General features: G+C 48.4%; 1 protein-coding gene across 3 annotated transcripts in view; it reads right to left on the minus strand.

Moving 5' to 3' along the window:
* Positions 1-16,510, minus strand: part of L3MBTL4 (L3MBTL histone methyl-lysine binding protein 4) — a 417,564-nt gene that overhangs the window by 12,405 nt on the left and 388,649 nt on the right. For all 3 annotated transcript variants that reach the window (XM_040632703.1, XM_008690190.2, XM_008690182.2), the window contains one exon: positions 2,634-2,803. In XM_040632703.1, the coding sequence (XP_040488637.1) occupies positions 2,634-2,803 (170 nt within the window). The remainder of the gene's footprint in view (positions 1-2,633; positions 2,804-16,510) is intronic.

The raw sequence follows: 16,510 nt of genomic DNA on the forward strand, positions 1-16,510 counted from the left end.
TGCTGCAAATGTTGGGTAATCGTTCTTTCTGATGGCTGAGTAATATTCCATTGTATATATGGACCACAACTTCTTAATCCAGTCATCTGTTGAAGGGCATCTCGGCTCCTTCCATGATTTAGCTATTGTGGACAATGCTGCTACGAACATTGGGGTGCATATGGCCCTTCTCTTCACTACGTCTCTATCTTTGGGGTAAATGCCCAGTAGTGCAATGGCTGGATCATAGGGTAGCTCAATTTTTAACTTTTTAAGGGACCTCCACACTGTTTTCCAGAGTGGCTGTACCAACTTGCATTCCCACCAACAATGTAGGAGGGATCCCCTTTCTCCACATCCTCTCCAACAATTGTTGTTTCTTGCCTTGTCTATTTTTGCCATTCTAACTGGCGTAAGGTGGTATCTCAATGTGGTTTTGATTTGAATTTCCCTGATGGCTAATGATTTTGAACATTTTTTCATGTGTCTGTTAGCCATTTGTATGTCTTCATTGGAAAAGTGTCTGTTCATATCTTCTGCCCATTTTTTGATTTGTTTATTTGTTTCTCGTGTATTGAGTTTGAGAAGTTCTGATGTATCATGAAAAAGGTTGCTTTGGCCGATGTCGTAGAGGTTGCTGCCTATGTTCTCCTCTAGGATTTTGATGGATTCCTGTCTCACATCGAGGTCTTTCATCCATTTGGAGTTTATCTTTGTGTATGGTGTGAGAGAGTGGTCAAGTTTCATTCTTTTGCATGTAGCTGTCCAATTTTCCCAGCACCATTTATTGAAGAGACTGTCTTTTTTCCACCGGATGTTTTTTCCTGCTTTGTCAAAGATTAGTTGCCCAAAGAGCCGAGGGTCCATTTCTGGGCTCTCTATTCTGTTCCATTGGTCTATGTGTCTGTTTTTGTGCCAGTACCATGCTGTCTTTGTGATCACAGCTTTATAGTATAGCTCGAAATCCGGCATTGTGATGCCCCCAGCTTTGTTTTTCCTTTTCAACAATTCCTTGGTGATTCGGGGCCTTTTCTGGTTACACACAAATTTAAGGGCTGTTTGTTCCAGTTCTTTGAAAAATGTCATTGGTATTTTGATTGGGATGGCGTTGAAAGTGTAGATTGCTCTGGGTAGCATAGACATTTTAACTATGTTTATTCTTCCGATCCATGAGCATGGAATATTTTTCCATCTTTTTGTGTCTTCCTCAATTCCAAGACATCTTTCTAAGCACGATGGGGACAATGCAAGGGAAGAGAAGCCACTGTGAGTCTAACTTAAAAGTTAGTAGAACCTTGAGTGAATGGCTTGAAAGTCAGGAATGAATGACTTGCCACTGAGATCCCCATTACGCAGTGCTGTTGCAAGGCCAAAGCCATACATGATTGGATTACAGACACAACAGGTCTTAGGTTCAGTGGGCTTGGTCAGGAAGCCACTGCATGCTTTGTTAACTGGTCCAAATTCATCAGTGAGGGGCAGGGGGCAGACCTTGCATACTTTGTAAGGAATGGGATCCTATTTAGCCACCATTGGCATATTCAGCCAGCACTCCGTTACCAGGATGCTGGGGGCACTTGGAAAGAGTGGAAGGAGAGGTGGAGCAGCAGATTGTGCTGAGGGAAAGGCGTCAGCCCCTGCTGCTCCGGGCAGGGAGTGCTGGGCAGGTCAATCCACCAGGAAGGTTCTGGGAGGTGCTGGCAAGGAGGTGGACAGGGCAGGCTTGCCCTGAACCTCCAGCCTCTGCATGGCCTTTGTCACCCGCTCCTCGTCTAAGGCTAGAAAAGGAAGGCTTGAACCAACGTTAAGTCAAGCTGATTACAGGAAGTGCTCAATGAACATTTGCAACTAATTTAAGTTCAACCCCACCGTTAACTTGACCTCAGAGTGACCCAGGGTTTTCCTTCATTTAAAAAAATTAATTCAGGCCTGACTAGTGGAAATAATACCTTTATTAAAAGAAACATCAAAGAGTGTATTCCTTAAAAGAAAACTGCTTTACATAAGAAGCATTTCCACAGCATTACAGCGAGCAGCGGGACTTACCTGATCCTTATTAAAAACCAGCATTGTAAGCATGGTTATATTAAAGTTGGATCCGTTTTCCCATGAGTACAGCATCTTACGCAGTGTTGTGAGCTAATTCACTTTGAAACCAAACCCAAGGCTAACTCATCATCTGTGGCTTCAAGTGGACAAATGGCAGCACCCAGCTGCTCTGTCATGAGAACCAGTGGATCTTCTGGGGCCTTGCAGGTGCCAGGCAGAGGGAGCCCCTCAGCACAGAACAGAATGCCCTGGGGGTGGGTGCTCCCCAGACAAGATGCTGCTTAGGACAGGGGCTGCCGGGGTGCGAGTCTAAGATGCTTATACACGTGTGCTTCCCCAAAGTAAGTCTGTGATGTGGGACCGGAGGCCTGGGCCCCTCTATAGAAACTGGCCCTGGGCCGATGGTGACGGACAGCAGAGGTGGCTCCAGGGTACCGCTGGGAAGTGGGAGCCAAAACCACCTGGGCTGTCCTAATTTCCTCAAACTCAGGCCCGCCTTCTCCCTTAAGTGTGGATCTGAAATTTGATGCAGTGAATCCCACGCCTAAGAGGAATTCTCAGCAGCAGGGCCCATCCCTCCAGGGCCCCAGGACAGCCCCGCTCACCTCATCCACAGTCCATCGGGCCACCTCACCGGCCTGGATGTTGGCCACACCCGGAAGGAGCTTGCAGTGCTGTTCCCTGCCGAGGGGAAGGTCCCGGAAGGGGTGGGCGGACACGGAGGACATGAAGACGGACTGGTGCAACGCCTGCTGTGTCTGCTCAGCCGAGTATTCTGAAAGAGGCAGGGCGAGTGAGACACACGTGTGGGGCAAGCTAGAGAGCACACCTAGGGCAGCCCCTCCTCCCAGGGGACCAGGTGGGACAGAAGCATACTCAGTGGGGACCCTGGTTTCTGGCCTTTTGGCATCATTGCCAGGTCTCCCCAAGCACAGGCCACACCACTGTTCTGTTTCAAAGCAACGGTCCCGAGGAACAGATGTTATATAAGGCCCAGATGACTCCAGCTATTTGCAAAACAAATTGTTTGATGACAACCAGGAGCTAGCTTGTCACTGCCACTGGCTTCACCCTCCCCAAATCAGAGGTCAGAGGAAGCACAGAACCTTGCAGAACGTGGCAGTTAAGTGGATTGGCCCACCGACCCATTTGGCACATATGTGCCCACAAAGAACGACCTCTTCCTGGAAGCTGCTTCGTGTCTCCGAAGACACAATGAGCCCAGGCCCACATCTGGCTTCACAGGTCCACTGGGGGATACTGAACGTGGAACGCAGCACAGGGTCCCCGTGGGAATGTGGGTGGCATCTGCTGTGCTAGCTCCCAGAGAGACACGATGACCTCTCGGGACTTGTGGGAAGCAACCTCAGCTGAGATGTGACTGTCCCGACACAGGCACTCCTAAATGGGCACGCTCTTTCCGGAGCAAGAGCTCTGAATGAGCTCCGGTTCTAAGACACGGAGGGCGGTGGCTGCTCGCTGGCTCAAGACTGGCTGCTATCACTGACGGGTAAGACCCCCTCCTGCCTCTTACTTCTCCCCAGGCTTACGGAACTGGTTTTCCACCTTTAAGAGTGACTCGACTCTTATGTTATATTCCAACACTGAGATGGAGCCAGAGATCTCAATTCGCTAATTATTTTGCTTTGAATGTATTAATGGATAAGGAACAAAAACCTTACAGAGATTTTGGAGAAAATTCAACTCATGCCTTTGTACTGTCATTTTTTAAGAGGCTTTCAACACACATGAGCAAAATAAAGCGTTGATATTTTAAAATACTTTGGAAAGAAAGACCACAGAAAATTGTTTTCAGCCTTCTAGAAGGCTACCTTTCCCAATGCAAATGACAAGTTAAGGAAGCGGTAGCCACCTAATTTAAAGTCTATTATGATGGTTTGTGTTTTACTAACAGAGTCTGAAAAGCTATTATGCAAATATTTCCACCTCAAATTAATTACAGTGTTTAGTAGGTGAGGCTGACCCGCGCTTCGTGTGGTCGCATAGTCACACACACGCTTGTAATCATAGGTTCCACACAAGGAAGAAGCCTGTCCGTCACCACCTGGACTGTTCCACACAAGCATCGACATATTTACCGATGCTTGCTGTCTGCACAGATCAAGAGGCAGCAAAATTGCGGCCTTCTCCCAAATTCTTATGCTCCAGTTGCAAGAAGCAGCAAATTCATCTCTAAATGCCGATGGTCCAACACTGACCTTTTTAGTATGTAAATAGGTTATCTCCCTCCGTGTAGTGCAGCCAACAGTAGGTACGGCTGCCGGTCCGGAAGCGAAACTTCACACCTCCTTGGAAAAGCCAGTATGTTTACAAATGCGAATGTTCTTTAATGAAGGTGTCAGGTTGGACAAGGACCATAAACAAAACAAGCCCTGAAAACCCAAGGCAGAAGCGTCCCCAAGCAGGTCTGCGGTCAAGGCCACAGAGTCACCCAGGGCTCTCCTAGGCAACAGGGGGTTAACGCTATGTGCTCAGAGGGATTAAGACCTGAGCCAAAGCCAGGCTTTATTCTGAAAAAGAATCCCTGCATCCATCAGTTGGTTGTTTTTGCCGAAATAGCTTGGGCTAAAAAAAAAAAAATCTGTATCTGAAACCCATGCCCTGGGTAAATCAATCATGCATCGTTTCCAAAATGTACAGGACTCTAAAAGGACACAATTAACGAGTCCTATGTTTTGGAGGTATAAAGATGTGAAGTGATGGTGAATAGATTTCTCTGATTCCCAGATAAAGGCCGAAGGCATTAAAAATATAAAAGAACCACTGTGCTCCCCAGCAAGAACATTTTCCACACTGTAATTCTGGAAGCAAATTGCCTTGGATGCCGAGGGATCCACCTGGAAATACGTCTCAGGTGTACTTGCAGTACCGACCAGCACTGGGGTTCCTCGGTATCCCGCTTCTCATGGTTCAGGCCCCTGGAAAATGGGACCCTTGGGTCCATTCAATTAGCAAGGTGGCCTTCAGGTAGGCAGCTCGAGGGGTATGTGGCGTACTTGAACTCAGGTGGCTGTATACTGCCCCTGGTTTTTGAATTCAGTTAACTGTGCTCCTATTAAATCGAACTATTTGTTTGAAGGGAGGTGAAAGCCAGATTTCTCGAAGGGTGAATAGAACTTAATGGAGAATAGGTTCTATATGACAAAGTAAGTCCTCCCAAGGCAGGTGGGAAAGGCCTGCCATGAACTTGCTGGGTCACCAGTCCCCTACCTGGCTTTTAGTATTCTCCTGGGTATAAGAGCTCTTGTCTGTTTACCTATGACCTCATGTTTTGGGGAATGCTTGCCAGAACTAGTAACATGCTCAGCACGAATAATATTTACTATTATCAACTTTATAAAATGAGATGAGAAACCTGAAAGGTGAGTTTTCTGGCTCAAAAAGATGTGAGATTAGCGAGGGAGTCCGTGAGCAGAGAGTCAGCCAACTCGAAGATGCTACTAGAGTTCAGAAAATGTACCACCCAGAGCTGGTGGGAGGGGGAACAAGAACGTGCATAAAGGCATAGTGTGGTCCCCAGGATATCCTAACCATTCATTAAAGGGTAAGTGCTACTCTAAATTTGACTATAAGTTCCTTGGGTCACGACTGATGATCTATGGAGGGATGATGCATTCTTCAAAATTAACACCATTTCCAGCAGTAATAGAAGAGAGCAAATGCATTTTGAAGAGTGTTTCATGGTGGTTGTCCTGCCTTCTTTGTACATTTACCGGGTCCAATTTCTTCCAAAGCTGATGATTTTGGGGTGAGATCCTCATGTCTAGCTGTGAGAATGCTAGGATGTGCTTGCCTCAGAGGACTGTCACATGGGGGAAAAGTGGGGTCCACATCAGCTTGCCTAGTTGTGAATCCTGGTACCCACACAGTTGCTGAGTGACTTTACTCCCATGTATCAAGGTGTTTTAAATGGGGTAATAATAATACTTATATCTCACTGAGTTGTCAGGATTAGAACAGCTCCTGGTACATAATAAGTGTTCAATATATGTTAGGTATTACATTACTGTTGTAAGTGTTAAGAGAGAGACAAGCTCAAAATGGAGTCATTTGTGCTCAGCCCCACATCAGCAAACCAAGACTTAATACCTAATCTAATCACAGTTTCAACCTCTCTCGGGAATGTAATCTCAACCAGTCAGTCTGGAATTTCCTGGTGAGCATTTGTGAGGTAATCTGCCTGACAGATCCCTGCCATCCCCCAAAGGTGACCTTATCCAAAACAATCCACTCTTTTCTTGTCCCTTCCCCCCCTCTGCCTACAAAAATCTCCTTTACAGCTCCTCGGAGCTCCTTTCTATCTTCTAGATGGGATGTTGCTCAATTCACGAATCACTGAAGAAAGCCAAGAAGATCTTTAAAATTTAAAGCTGAATTTTGTTTTTAAACACAAGATATAAAGATATTTTAACTTCTAATAGAATGTTTGGACATAGAAAATTTCTGAAGCCAGCGTGGCTGGATATGCGTAAAACCCATGAAAGCTAAAATTCAGACTGAAACTCAAGATCTTTGGACCATGTTCCGCTTTCACACCCAAGTGGTCCTGGAATGACAGTGTCGTGGTCACCAAAGTCATTCAGAGAATCCTAGTGGGAGGAAAGGAACGTGGGCTCCGTGGCCACTGCCGACGCCGGCTAGGGCATCCATTGCCCAGGCACACTGGTGCCAATGTGAGGCAATGGAGTAACACTGCTAAAATGCATTCAGCCTGCCAGCTTTGAAATTATGTGGCTCTTGACAGACTTTTAAAATGTGGGGTGATTTGCATCATTTTAAATTCTGTGCATAAAATTAGACTTTTGAAAATATCCACTTAAAAATCTGCATACATTTTTATGAAATGTGAACACACTGATTTTAACTTTTTACCAAGCCCTGACAGCTCATGTCATATTAGATACTCCCTAAATGGTTGCTGAAAAATAAAAAAGCATAAGCCTGTGATGAAGGTGTATACTGTCTTCAGAAACAATTATCAAATGAAAAGGATCGGATCATTCGGTCTTGGGGCTCTTTGAGTAAACAGAGGCTTCTGGATTAGAAAAAGATGTCCACCATGAACACGGGACAGAAGGGGTCTTCCTAACTGGGTAACGTAGGTACTTCATCCCCGAGGCCCAGTGTCCAGCCCCAGTGTCCACCTAACACAGCTGAGGGATATGGGATGCTTCCCAATTACACCGCCTCACTGCAGCAATGATTCCTACCCAGCCTCCCCAAAAGTCAGCCAAGAAAATTCAGTCTGCAAAAGCAGCCCTCCTACTAGAGGCTTTAATATTTTAATTAATCAAGATGCCTTTTGCATCACAAAATGAAATGCGCGTGTAATCCCGGCTTTGCCTCTAACACCAAGTGTGAGTGACAATAATGAAAGCTATCCCTACACTTAAGATGTCTTTCCCTTTCCAGAAAACATTGAGCATGTAATGCTCACCTCAGTGGTTTGCCGTTTCTAGAACAGTTTGGTTGTAACAAGTTTTCGGCTACTATTTTTCTCTCACTGGGTGTTTCTTTGGGGTTTTACGAATTTACAAAATACATTATGATGTGTTTACTGATTTCAGCCAAGGCACTTTGAGATTTGGAGCGCTCGCCAGTTCCCAGGGCCAGCACGTTCAGCTGTGTGTCCAGCTCGAGGGTAGGGGAGGCCCTAAATGGAGGACCAGGAGACTTGGCCATGGATCTGCATCCATTCAGCAGCACTCAGAGAGGAGGAAATCAATAGTTACATCTGCAAAAACAGTAAGTCGCTGCCTTTCTTGCAGAGGCAATAAGCTGCTGGAATCCAGTGGACTCTCTGATGAGCCAGGAGTCTCAGCGGCAAGTGTCATCTGCTCTTGAAGGGGAAAACCCTACCGGGCACACAAGCCCTCTTCTCAAGTCCGCGGGGACAGCCAGATCGGCCTGGCTGTGGAGGCTGGGTGACTCAGGCCTGCCTCCCTGGTGTCATGACCAGACTGTTGCAGGACATGCTACGAGCATGGTCTGCTTCCCCATTCCACAGACTTCAACGAAGTCTAAAGGATTTCGAGATGGAAGGATTTTAATTCATCTGAAAATAACATGAAAGTAGGTCCCTGATTTCTTCTCTGCCCATCTCGTTCTCCCAACTTCTGCTCCACTCCCACAAAGGGAAAAAATCCTTTATGGAAATGTTCTTTAAAAATATGGCTGTTTCTTCACAAAGGCGCACACAACAAAACTGAAGCAAATGAGTCATAAATGGTAACCAGAGGCTGCATGGCTGGGACTTGGGTTATTTTTAATCCCACTAACTACAGAGACCCATTTCACAAGCAACCTTCTCTCAATGAAAGGGGTAGAAATTCTACTGTGTTCTCTGCTCTACAGAGGAGGAAGTAAAAAAAATAAAACGGCAACGGGTCCCCATAGGCAATTATGTTTTCTTCTCGCCTACTGTATGCCGTGGCAATCACTGACGGACTTTCCTGAATCTACCCAGCACTCCCTGAGCAGTCGCTCTGCCCGCGGCACGGTGCTCCAGGAGCGGCTTCTGCTGCGGAAGCACGGAAACGCTCAGAATGGGCTTTGCACTTGGCAACACTGTTTCTTCCCACAAGCCCCTCGTTTCAGGTCCTTGTTCTTAACAGGCGTGGGGCGGTCATTTCTATGCTGCCTCATCTTCTCCTGATTTGACCAGGCTGAACTCACTCCGTCCTTCCTCATATCTATTTCTTTACCCCCGGTTCCTCAGAACAAAAAGCAACACAGAACAAGAGCAGCCAGAACAGCATCAGCGAGACAACCACACAATGCCGGTGCAGGAACACACCTGACAGGCGTTCACTTTCCCAGGGCACTCGGCCCACTGCTGCTTCGCACCCGTAACTTCCCCTCCTGCGAAACCAGCGGGGTGATTTGTCCGCCACACCACGTTCGTTTCTTCGTAACCTGATTATTTAGAGCCCATTCATTTGTCTCTGCAGAGTGCTCTATGATCACGGTGATTCGTCTTCCCTCATCACAAACCTGTTTCTTCCCCATCGCTTTTACGTGAATGTGGGAGATGAAGCACAGACATGTCAGAGACAGCCATGGACTTCCCAGGGGCCTGATGGATAGAATCAGAAGTTGAATGAAGAAGGCTGCCGTCCTAGATCTGTGTACTGTCCACAAAGCAGCCACTGGCCACACGTGGCCCTGGATGATGTGTGATGTGGACAACCTGAGATGCGCTGTGATTGTACGATGTGTCTTAGATTTTGATGATTTTTACAAAAAAAAAAAAATAGAATGTAAAATATGCCCTTGCGTTTTTAAGTCTTGATTTATATGTTGAAATGATGTTTTGCATATATTGGGATGCCATTCAAAGGAACTTTTGTTTCTTTTGTTATTTTAAATGTGGCTACTAGAAAACTTCTACGCTGCCAGTGTTGTATTTCTACTGGCCTATGCTGTCTGGAAGAGTGCTGAGGGGTGCAGGGAGGGCCTGGGGCTGCCTGGGGCTAACATGACTCCTGGTGTGCACGTGATGATGCAATGACGCTGCAGCTGTAGGCAGCCTGCACCCCCCAGCCACCGCCACCCTGAGAGTGCAGGAGGACAGGAGGCTGGAGATCAAGGACCGCCCTCTTGGGTGGGGGGTGCAGCTGGAGACTGCGGCCTGAGCGCCTGTCTTGGCCCCGCGGTTAACTGGCCAGGATGCCGGGCCTGCAGCCGGTCTGGCACACAGTGGATGCTCAGTGTCGCAGAGCTGCGAATAAATGACTGAACGAAGAAATGCATGTGTCGGGAAAGTAGGGACTGTCTTCGTTAACTACAGATGCAAAGAATGGCGCCTTTCAAAACTAGATTAGGAACCACTCAGATTTCGAGCCACTTTCTCTAAAAGTGTCGCCGCACACCCCCAAATCACTAAATTCTCAAGGAGCCTATGGTAACTCAGCTGCTCTTTCCTCACTGATGACTGGGTCCCAGGGGGAGGAAGGACACAGAGCTTTGAAGTTTCTAGACTCCCTACTGCCATTTTCTGAGAGTCCGCGATCCTCATGGAAAAGCCCAGCCTCCTCCGAGGCCCCACCTTTGGGCTCTATAATTCATCACCTCCCCTGGGAGCCAGCTGGCCTTCCCTCCCCAGCCCGGCTCCCTCAGCGAAAAGCCAGTGCCCCAGCTCACGGTCCCCGTGCGCTCCGGGCCTGCCTTCCCGCTGGGCAGGTGCCACCACACTGGCCTCTCCCCTTGACCCCGTCCTGCCTGTCCTCACTGTCGCGTCCCTGATGACCAGGCAGCAGCGCTGCTTACGGGCCGGCATCCAGCCGCACAGCCCACTGCTGGCCTTCTTCCCTACTGACTGAGCGGCTCCTCGCAGCTCCTACTCACGGGCACCCAAACCGTCTCCACCCCCTGCTAGACACTGCAGTCTTCCATGTCTCCCCCGCACATCTCCCTCTCTTCTCTGGCCCCCCCGCCGAACTCGAGGCTGCGCCGTCCTCCTTCAGCGGCTTGCCGTCTCCCCTGGTCCTCGGGGTGCTCCTCCCGTCCCCCTTGCCTGCTGGCCCATGGGACACAGTGCTCCCGGCTTGTCGTCTTGCTGCCTTCACAAAGCGCCTTCTGACCGGTTCACAGCCAAACGCAACTGGACCCTGATGGGACAAGTCTTTTCACAAGCAGGGGAAGTGGCGCGTAATACTAACTCCCTCCAGTGTGACTTGTTCCCCTCATCCCTGAAGCCTCCAGCTTTTGTTCCCTAGGGCAGGATTTCAGCTCCTCCTTTTGCTCCCATAGCAAACTCTCCTGTAAGGGGTCTCGAATGCCAGGAGTCTACCTGTCCATTCCCAGATGCTCAGGGATCCCCGCATGCCCCCGTGCCTCCTCAGGGCAGCTCCCACACGACCCCCGCCACTTGCTCCCCTACGTGGAAACTGTCTGTTTACTTTGCAGTCTCCATTCGTGGAGTATAAGCTCACGGGCAGTCACTTCCCCCTCAGCCTCGCACCCCCGCGGGCAGCGCAGGTCTGACACCCGGTCCAGGGGAGTACAGGTGCTTCATACCTGATGGCACCGTTGAGCCATCTGAGCAAGTTTACTGCGGAGACAACGCGGTGGCAAATGCTACCTTGCTCTCTGCCAGTGAAAACAATGACTTTCCATCCTGCGGGCTCTCGTTTGCCAAATATACTCACTACCAAAAAGGCTGAGAACTGTTTGTGATACGGAATCTAACTAACATCTCAATTTTGATACTTGAGAAGCGGATGCCACCTGGTTTCATTTTAACAAAAATGCAGAAAAATCCATATTAACTTTTGACATGTTAGTCACCCAATAAAAGATTTCAGTGCGGCGTATTTTTGATGGCTAAAGGGTGACCTTTTCGTTTGACATCTGCTTCACACAGCTTGAGACATCATTAATTAACTGCTTTTGATTGAATACTACAACCCAATCACTCAGCATGTATTTTTTAATCCTCTGCAAGACCATTTCCTTTCACTTGCAAACGTGAGACCATAACTGAACGAACCCTGGGGCCAACCTGACCAAGATCTGAGTCGCTCTACTCCGAGTCGCTCTACCCCCACCTGCTCACTTCCCACCCCGGCTCTCCACACGCAGTTATCAGAGCAAACCCTATTTGACCTGGCATTCCCAAATCGGAAATGCCCTGCCCTGTTTAGACACACGTCATTGTGGCACAAAAGAAAACAGTGCCAAGCACGAGGGACAGTTTAATTGCATCTTAATCCCTGCAGTGGGTGGTGGTGCTGGATTGAAAGGCGGCCAGTGGACTTGGACGCAGACCCTTTGAGTGGAGGGCGGGGCGGGGGCACCGGCCCCCAGGGTGGCGGCATATGCAACCAGAGCCAGAGCCTGTGTGTGTGCCGGGCTCCTGGCGCCCTCGGCTGCTTCTCAGCTCCAGTAATGTAGGGGTGGGGAGAGACGAGTGAACGAATACATTAGAAACCTTAAAAGCTTACATAACTGACCTCTGGGGGAGGGGCAGTCCCCTCTGTTATTTCTCTCTGCATCCCCACCCCCACCTAGCATGCGAGCGTAGCCCCTGGCACAGAGCAGGGGCTCAAGAGCTGTTTGCTGACAACCAGCAGGGCAGGTAGAAAGCCTGAGGCTCCCCACTGTGTGCATGCCATGAGTGGGGGTCACACTCATTGGATTTTGCCTCCTTTTTCTGTGCCCTGCCCTATTCCTAACCCCTGGGCACACTGCTGGAGTAGGGAGCCCATGGGTGCCCAACCTCAGAGAAACCTCCGGTCAAACGGTTCCCAGGCTCGTGGCGAAACCCAGCCAGCCCAGGGCACAGCACTGTGCTTGCCAGCTGGGAGCACTCGATCGGAATGACAAAATGTCACCCGAGGGCATGGGCCCCGGGGCTGCCAGTGCCACTGGGGGCTTCAGAGCCACCTGCCAGCCCCAATCCGGACCTGGGGGGAGCTGGGAACCAAGAAGACAAACATTTGCTGGTTGCCTCTTACTGTTGGTTTTATTTTCTCCACATGATGTCATGGGGGCAGTGCTATTAGCTCTCTTTTGCAGATAATACACGGTCTCAGACACCGCAAGGAAGCTGGCAATGGCAGGGCTGGTACGCTGACCCCAGGGCCCACCACGGTAGGGGCATTCCTTTCCTCCGATCCTTCGAGAGTCGGTTCTTTCTGTCACTGCCTCCGCATTTCTGTATAAAGGGTCAGAGGCAGAAGTGACACTTAGGGGCGGTAGGGATCCTGGGGCCTGATCATTCCCGGGAAGACAGAGTTGCTTCCTCTGGAGTAAGGAAAGCCTCTCTGCTGCACCACTAAGACGAGAGCTCTCCAGACAGATCTTTGGCAGTATTGTCGGATTTATCTCAAAATAAACATGTTTCCGGGGATTCTACCTGGAAACTGTGTAGACCTGATCAAAAAAGCACTCTGAGCCTTGGAAAGGACAGGGATTGAGAACTCAGCTTGGCAGGAGGGAGAAGACAGCAGCCCCCAGTGCGTGAGGCCAGGGGCCCACCCCCTCGGCCTGGGAATTCAGCACTGCTGCTCATCCCTTCCCGTTTCTGGCAAGGAAAGCAGCCTCCTTCCTTGGCAAGGAGCTCGGCACAGACGCTCCCTCCAAAGCAGTGCCAAGGGCTCCCCTCATGGAGGTGCTGACGTGTTCGCAGATAGAGTGAGAGAAATCAGCCTGTGTCGTGGGGCGCTCGGAGGTTCAAGTGACGGGTCTACGTGTCTTGGGAGCCAGTCTGTTTTCACAGGCTTCTGTGTTCCGTCCACCCTGCGGACGAGCTGTTGTCTTCTGAAAGTGGTCCTGGGGCAACTCTTCCAGCCCAGGACAGCTCCGAAGGCCTGATAGTTTCCATTCGGAGACACCTTGCTTCGACTCTCTCCTGTTCTGGCAGAGGGAGGCATTGGCAGAAGCCAGCCTGCCCCTTGTGAATCCGCACTGAGTGCCCCCTCTTAGGTGTTTATCGTGTCTTCTACGTGTGATTCTTTCTTTTTTTGAAAACACACTGACACATTAGTTTGTGGGCTTCTTTTCACATTTCCCTTTTGAGCAAATTCAATGAGGAAGCAGCTTAGGGGATGTTTCCTTTTTTTAGGCGTTGCACATATTTGCAATGTATTCCCTGGTTTCAGAGAGGCGAGACACAGCGGTGTCCCCCGGAGAGGCTGCTGCTCGTGTGGTCCTTGTTTTGGTTCCCTTGTAAACACCAAGATGAGGGCCAGACAGGCAGAAATGCCTGGCAGCCGCTGTTTGTGAAGTCTGTCTCATGTTAGCGCCCACCCATATTTCCCTACTACTTAGCTTTCCAGTGAGCCCTTCCTTCCCGTGTCCCCAGTTTTCCCTAAGTGTCACTTCTGCCTCTGACCCTTTATACAGAAATGCGGAGGCAGTGACAGAAAGAACACGTGTATGTTCCTATGCACTGTGGCAGGAGCCGCCCTCGCCCCCTTCGGGTCCTCACCCTCCCTGGCCTGGGCTCACCTGCCGATCCCAGACGGAACGGTGGACCGTGAAGACTGGAAGACATGTGGGCAGAACAGAAAATAATTTTAAGGCTAGCTGTCCTAGTTATAAGAAGAAATTAGTAAGCCTGGTATTTTATAGACTTCAGCCTTTTCCTTCAAAATTATTAGAGGTATAAAAAGAAACACTAAATTATACCAGCATTTAAGAAAATCAACTTGTTCTGGAGAAGTAAAAAACATGGAATAACCCCGTATTCTTCATTCCATGGTTCACGTTTTGTCAGAAACTGGGTTTTAAGCCACATTAAAGCTCTGTTCAGTCTTCTATTTTCTGTCCCCAAACAAACATCACTTGATGCCAATAGGCACAGATAATATATCTGACTTTTTCTAATTTATTAGCCTCAAGACAACAGAAAGCCTTTACTGTTCTCGTGTTGTGTGCCTGTGTGTGTGCGTGCGTTGGAAAGAAGCGAAAGGAAAAGAACTTCTAACATTAAGCTGGCAGGAGCAAGTACCGGGCACAAGCTAAAAACAAATTAGAAAGCAAAGAGATAATGAAGGAACCAGATCCGTCACTAGAGTCTGCATTTCAACCTTCTTTTGAAAAACCGGAGTCCAGCCCATGGAGACATCAGCCTCCACCAGAGAGACACCTGTGTCCCCCGGCATCTTGTCCTGCTCCTGCTGCCCCGCCCGTTGCACATTTTCCCTACGACATGCCCCCTGAGTGCCTAGCTTGACTAATCTGCTCTCTTTGTTCAGTTGGGCGGGTCTCTCTGTGCTGGGCGGAAGGGACTTCCCAGATGCCCTAAGGTTATTTCTTGAGGATGTGTCAGCACAGGAGCCGAGAACGCGCCGTTAGTCTGAAGCAGGGTCTCTGTCACCTGAAATTCACATTCTCCAGTCAGAATTCCCACGGAGCACGGAACCAGGGGATCCCCCCACCGAACCGTTCAGAAGCCTGGGCTGCATAGAGTCTCCCAGACGCCACGGAAAATGCCCAGCACAGAGCCAATGGGCACGCCTCTAGAAAATACAGACGTAAAATACGTTCTTTGTAGATTTAAAAAGTAACCAGGATAAATTAAAGCTCAGAACAATCAAGTTTATGATCCTATTGTATTTATGGTGTACATTTCAGGCAGACGCTAAGTTGACACATTCATAATACTTCACAAAATGACAGTCTAATTTCCATTTTTGAAAAGTGCACAAGATTGGATCAAAGCTATCACATTTATCACATGCATGCCTAGAGGGACAGGGAAGTGGTGGGATAAGAGATGGTATGATTTATCCTAGAATTGATTAATTGACTATTATTTTCCATTTTTTGAACATATAAAATGATGCAGAATTTTAAGATTATATTTTTTATGACTATTAGTAAATGCAAATGCTGAGTAACTATTTTAGGATAACTTCTATGTAACTATCGTATGAGAAATTCAAACCTATCATATTAGAAATTCAAGTAACTACCAAGAGGCAATTGAGGAAATGGGCTGAGGGCCCCACCAACGGCAAGGTGACAATTTCCTTGGGTCTTTTATTTCTGTACATGGACAGTAATATGAGAAACTGAAAGGATTTTGTTAGGGGACCCTCACAACAAATGTTGCCCATCTCACAAGGAATCATCTGTCATTAACTGAGGCCTTCAATTCCAGCATGGAGGCAACGCCTTCCTTGTACTGGTACGGGAAACCTCTTTCTCAAGTTAACGACACTTGTCTACAAAACCATGCTTTGCACCTCTGTCGAAAATACAAATGCCTTTGGAATCAGTAATTTTCTCTAAAACGCTACTTTCCTCTTGAAGATCTTGTAGAAGTGCTGTCACTCAGACGAGGTTATGTCTCAAGGACTGAATGCTCCAGGATTACTCAGTCACAAGACACCCGCATCTCGGCTAATGAGTTAAGAGAATGAGGTGGTAACACCAACACCCCAAACAATCACAGGGTCCTGTTCTTAATTATCAACCGCACAGGCAAGCTGCTAACACCTGGGTGTTTGTCTGGGTGGGGCTTAAAAACAGCATAAAAGAAGAGCTTTGTAATACAGCCTGGGTTTGAAGAAGACTGACTCAGGGAAGCTGTCACCAGATTCTCTCAACCCTGTTTGTTGTAAGGGGGTGATATTTAGGGACATTTTGCAGAGCTTCTAATAAACCATTTGAAAAAGAAAACATTGAGGACAAGATGGAATGTGGCAGAATACAGCAGCAGGGATGGAAAATGTGCCTGAAATAAATGAGAAACAGCAAGTTTCTGGGGCCAGTCGATCCCTCCTGCCTCCTCAGTAACCTTGGATTTTCAGGGAAGGAGACTGCCCCTCTATTCTCCAGTCTTCCTTTTGGGCTGATATCTTCGTACTAAGTATTCCTCAATTAGACCACGAGGCTGCATTGTGTCAAATTTCATTCTCACTTGGGCATAGCAGATCATCTGGAACTGTCTTCTAAGGCCACGCACACGTATGAGGCCATAGCAGTGCCATTTGGGGAGAAATGCCAGGAT

This window comes from Ursus maritimus, unplaced genomic scaffold (genome assembly GCF_017311325.1).
Source record: "Ursus maritimus isolate PB19 unplaced genomic scaffold, ASM1731132v1 scaffold_18, whole genome shotgun sequence".
Classification (NCBI taxonomy): domain Eukaryota; kingdom Metazoa; phylum Chordata; class Mammalia; order Carnivora; family Ursidae; genus Ursus; species Ursus maritimus.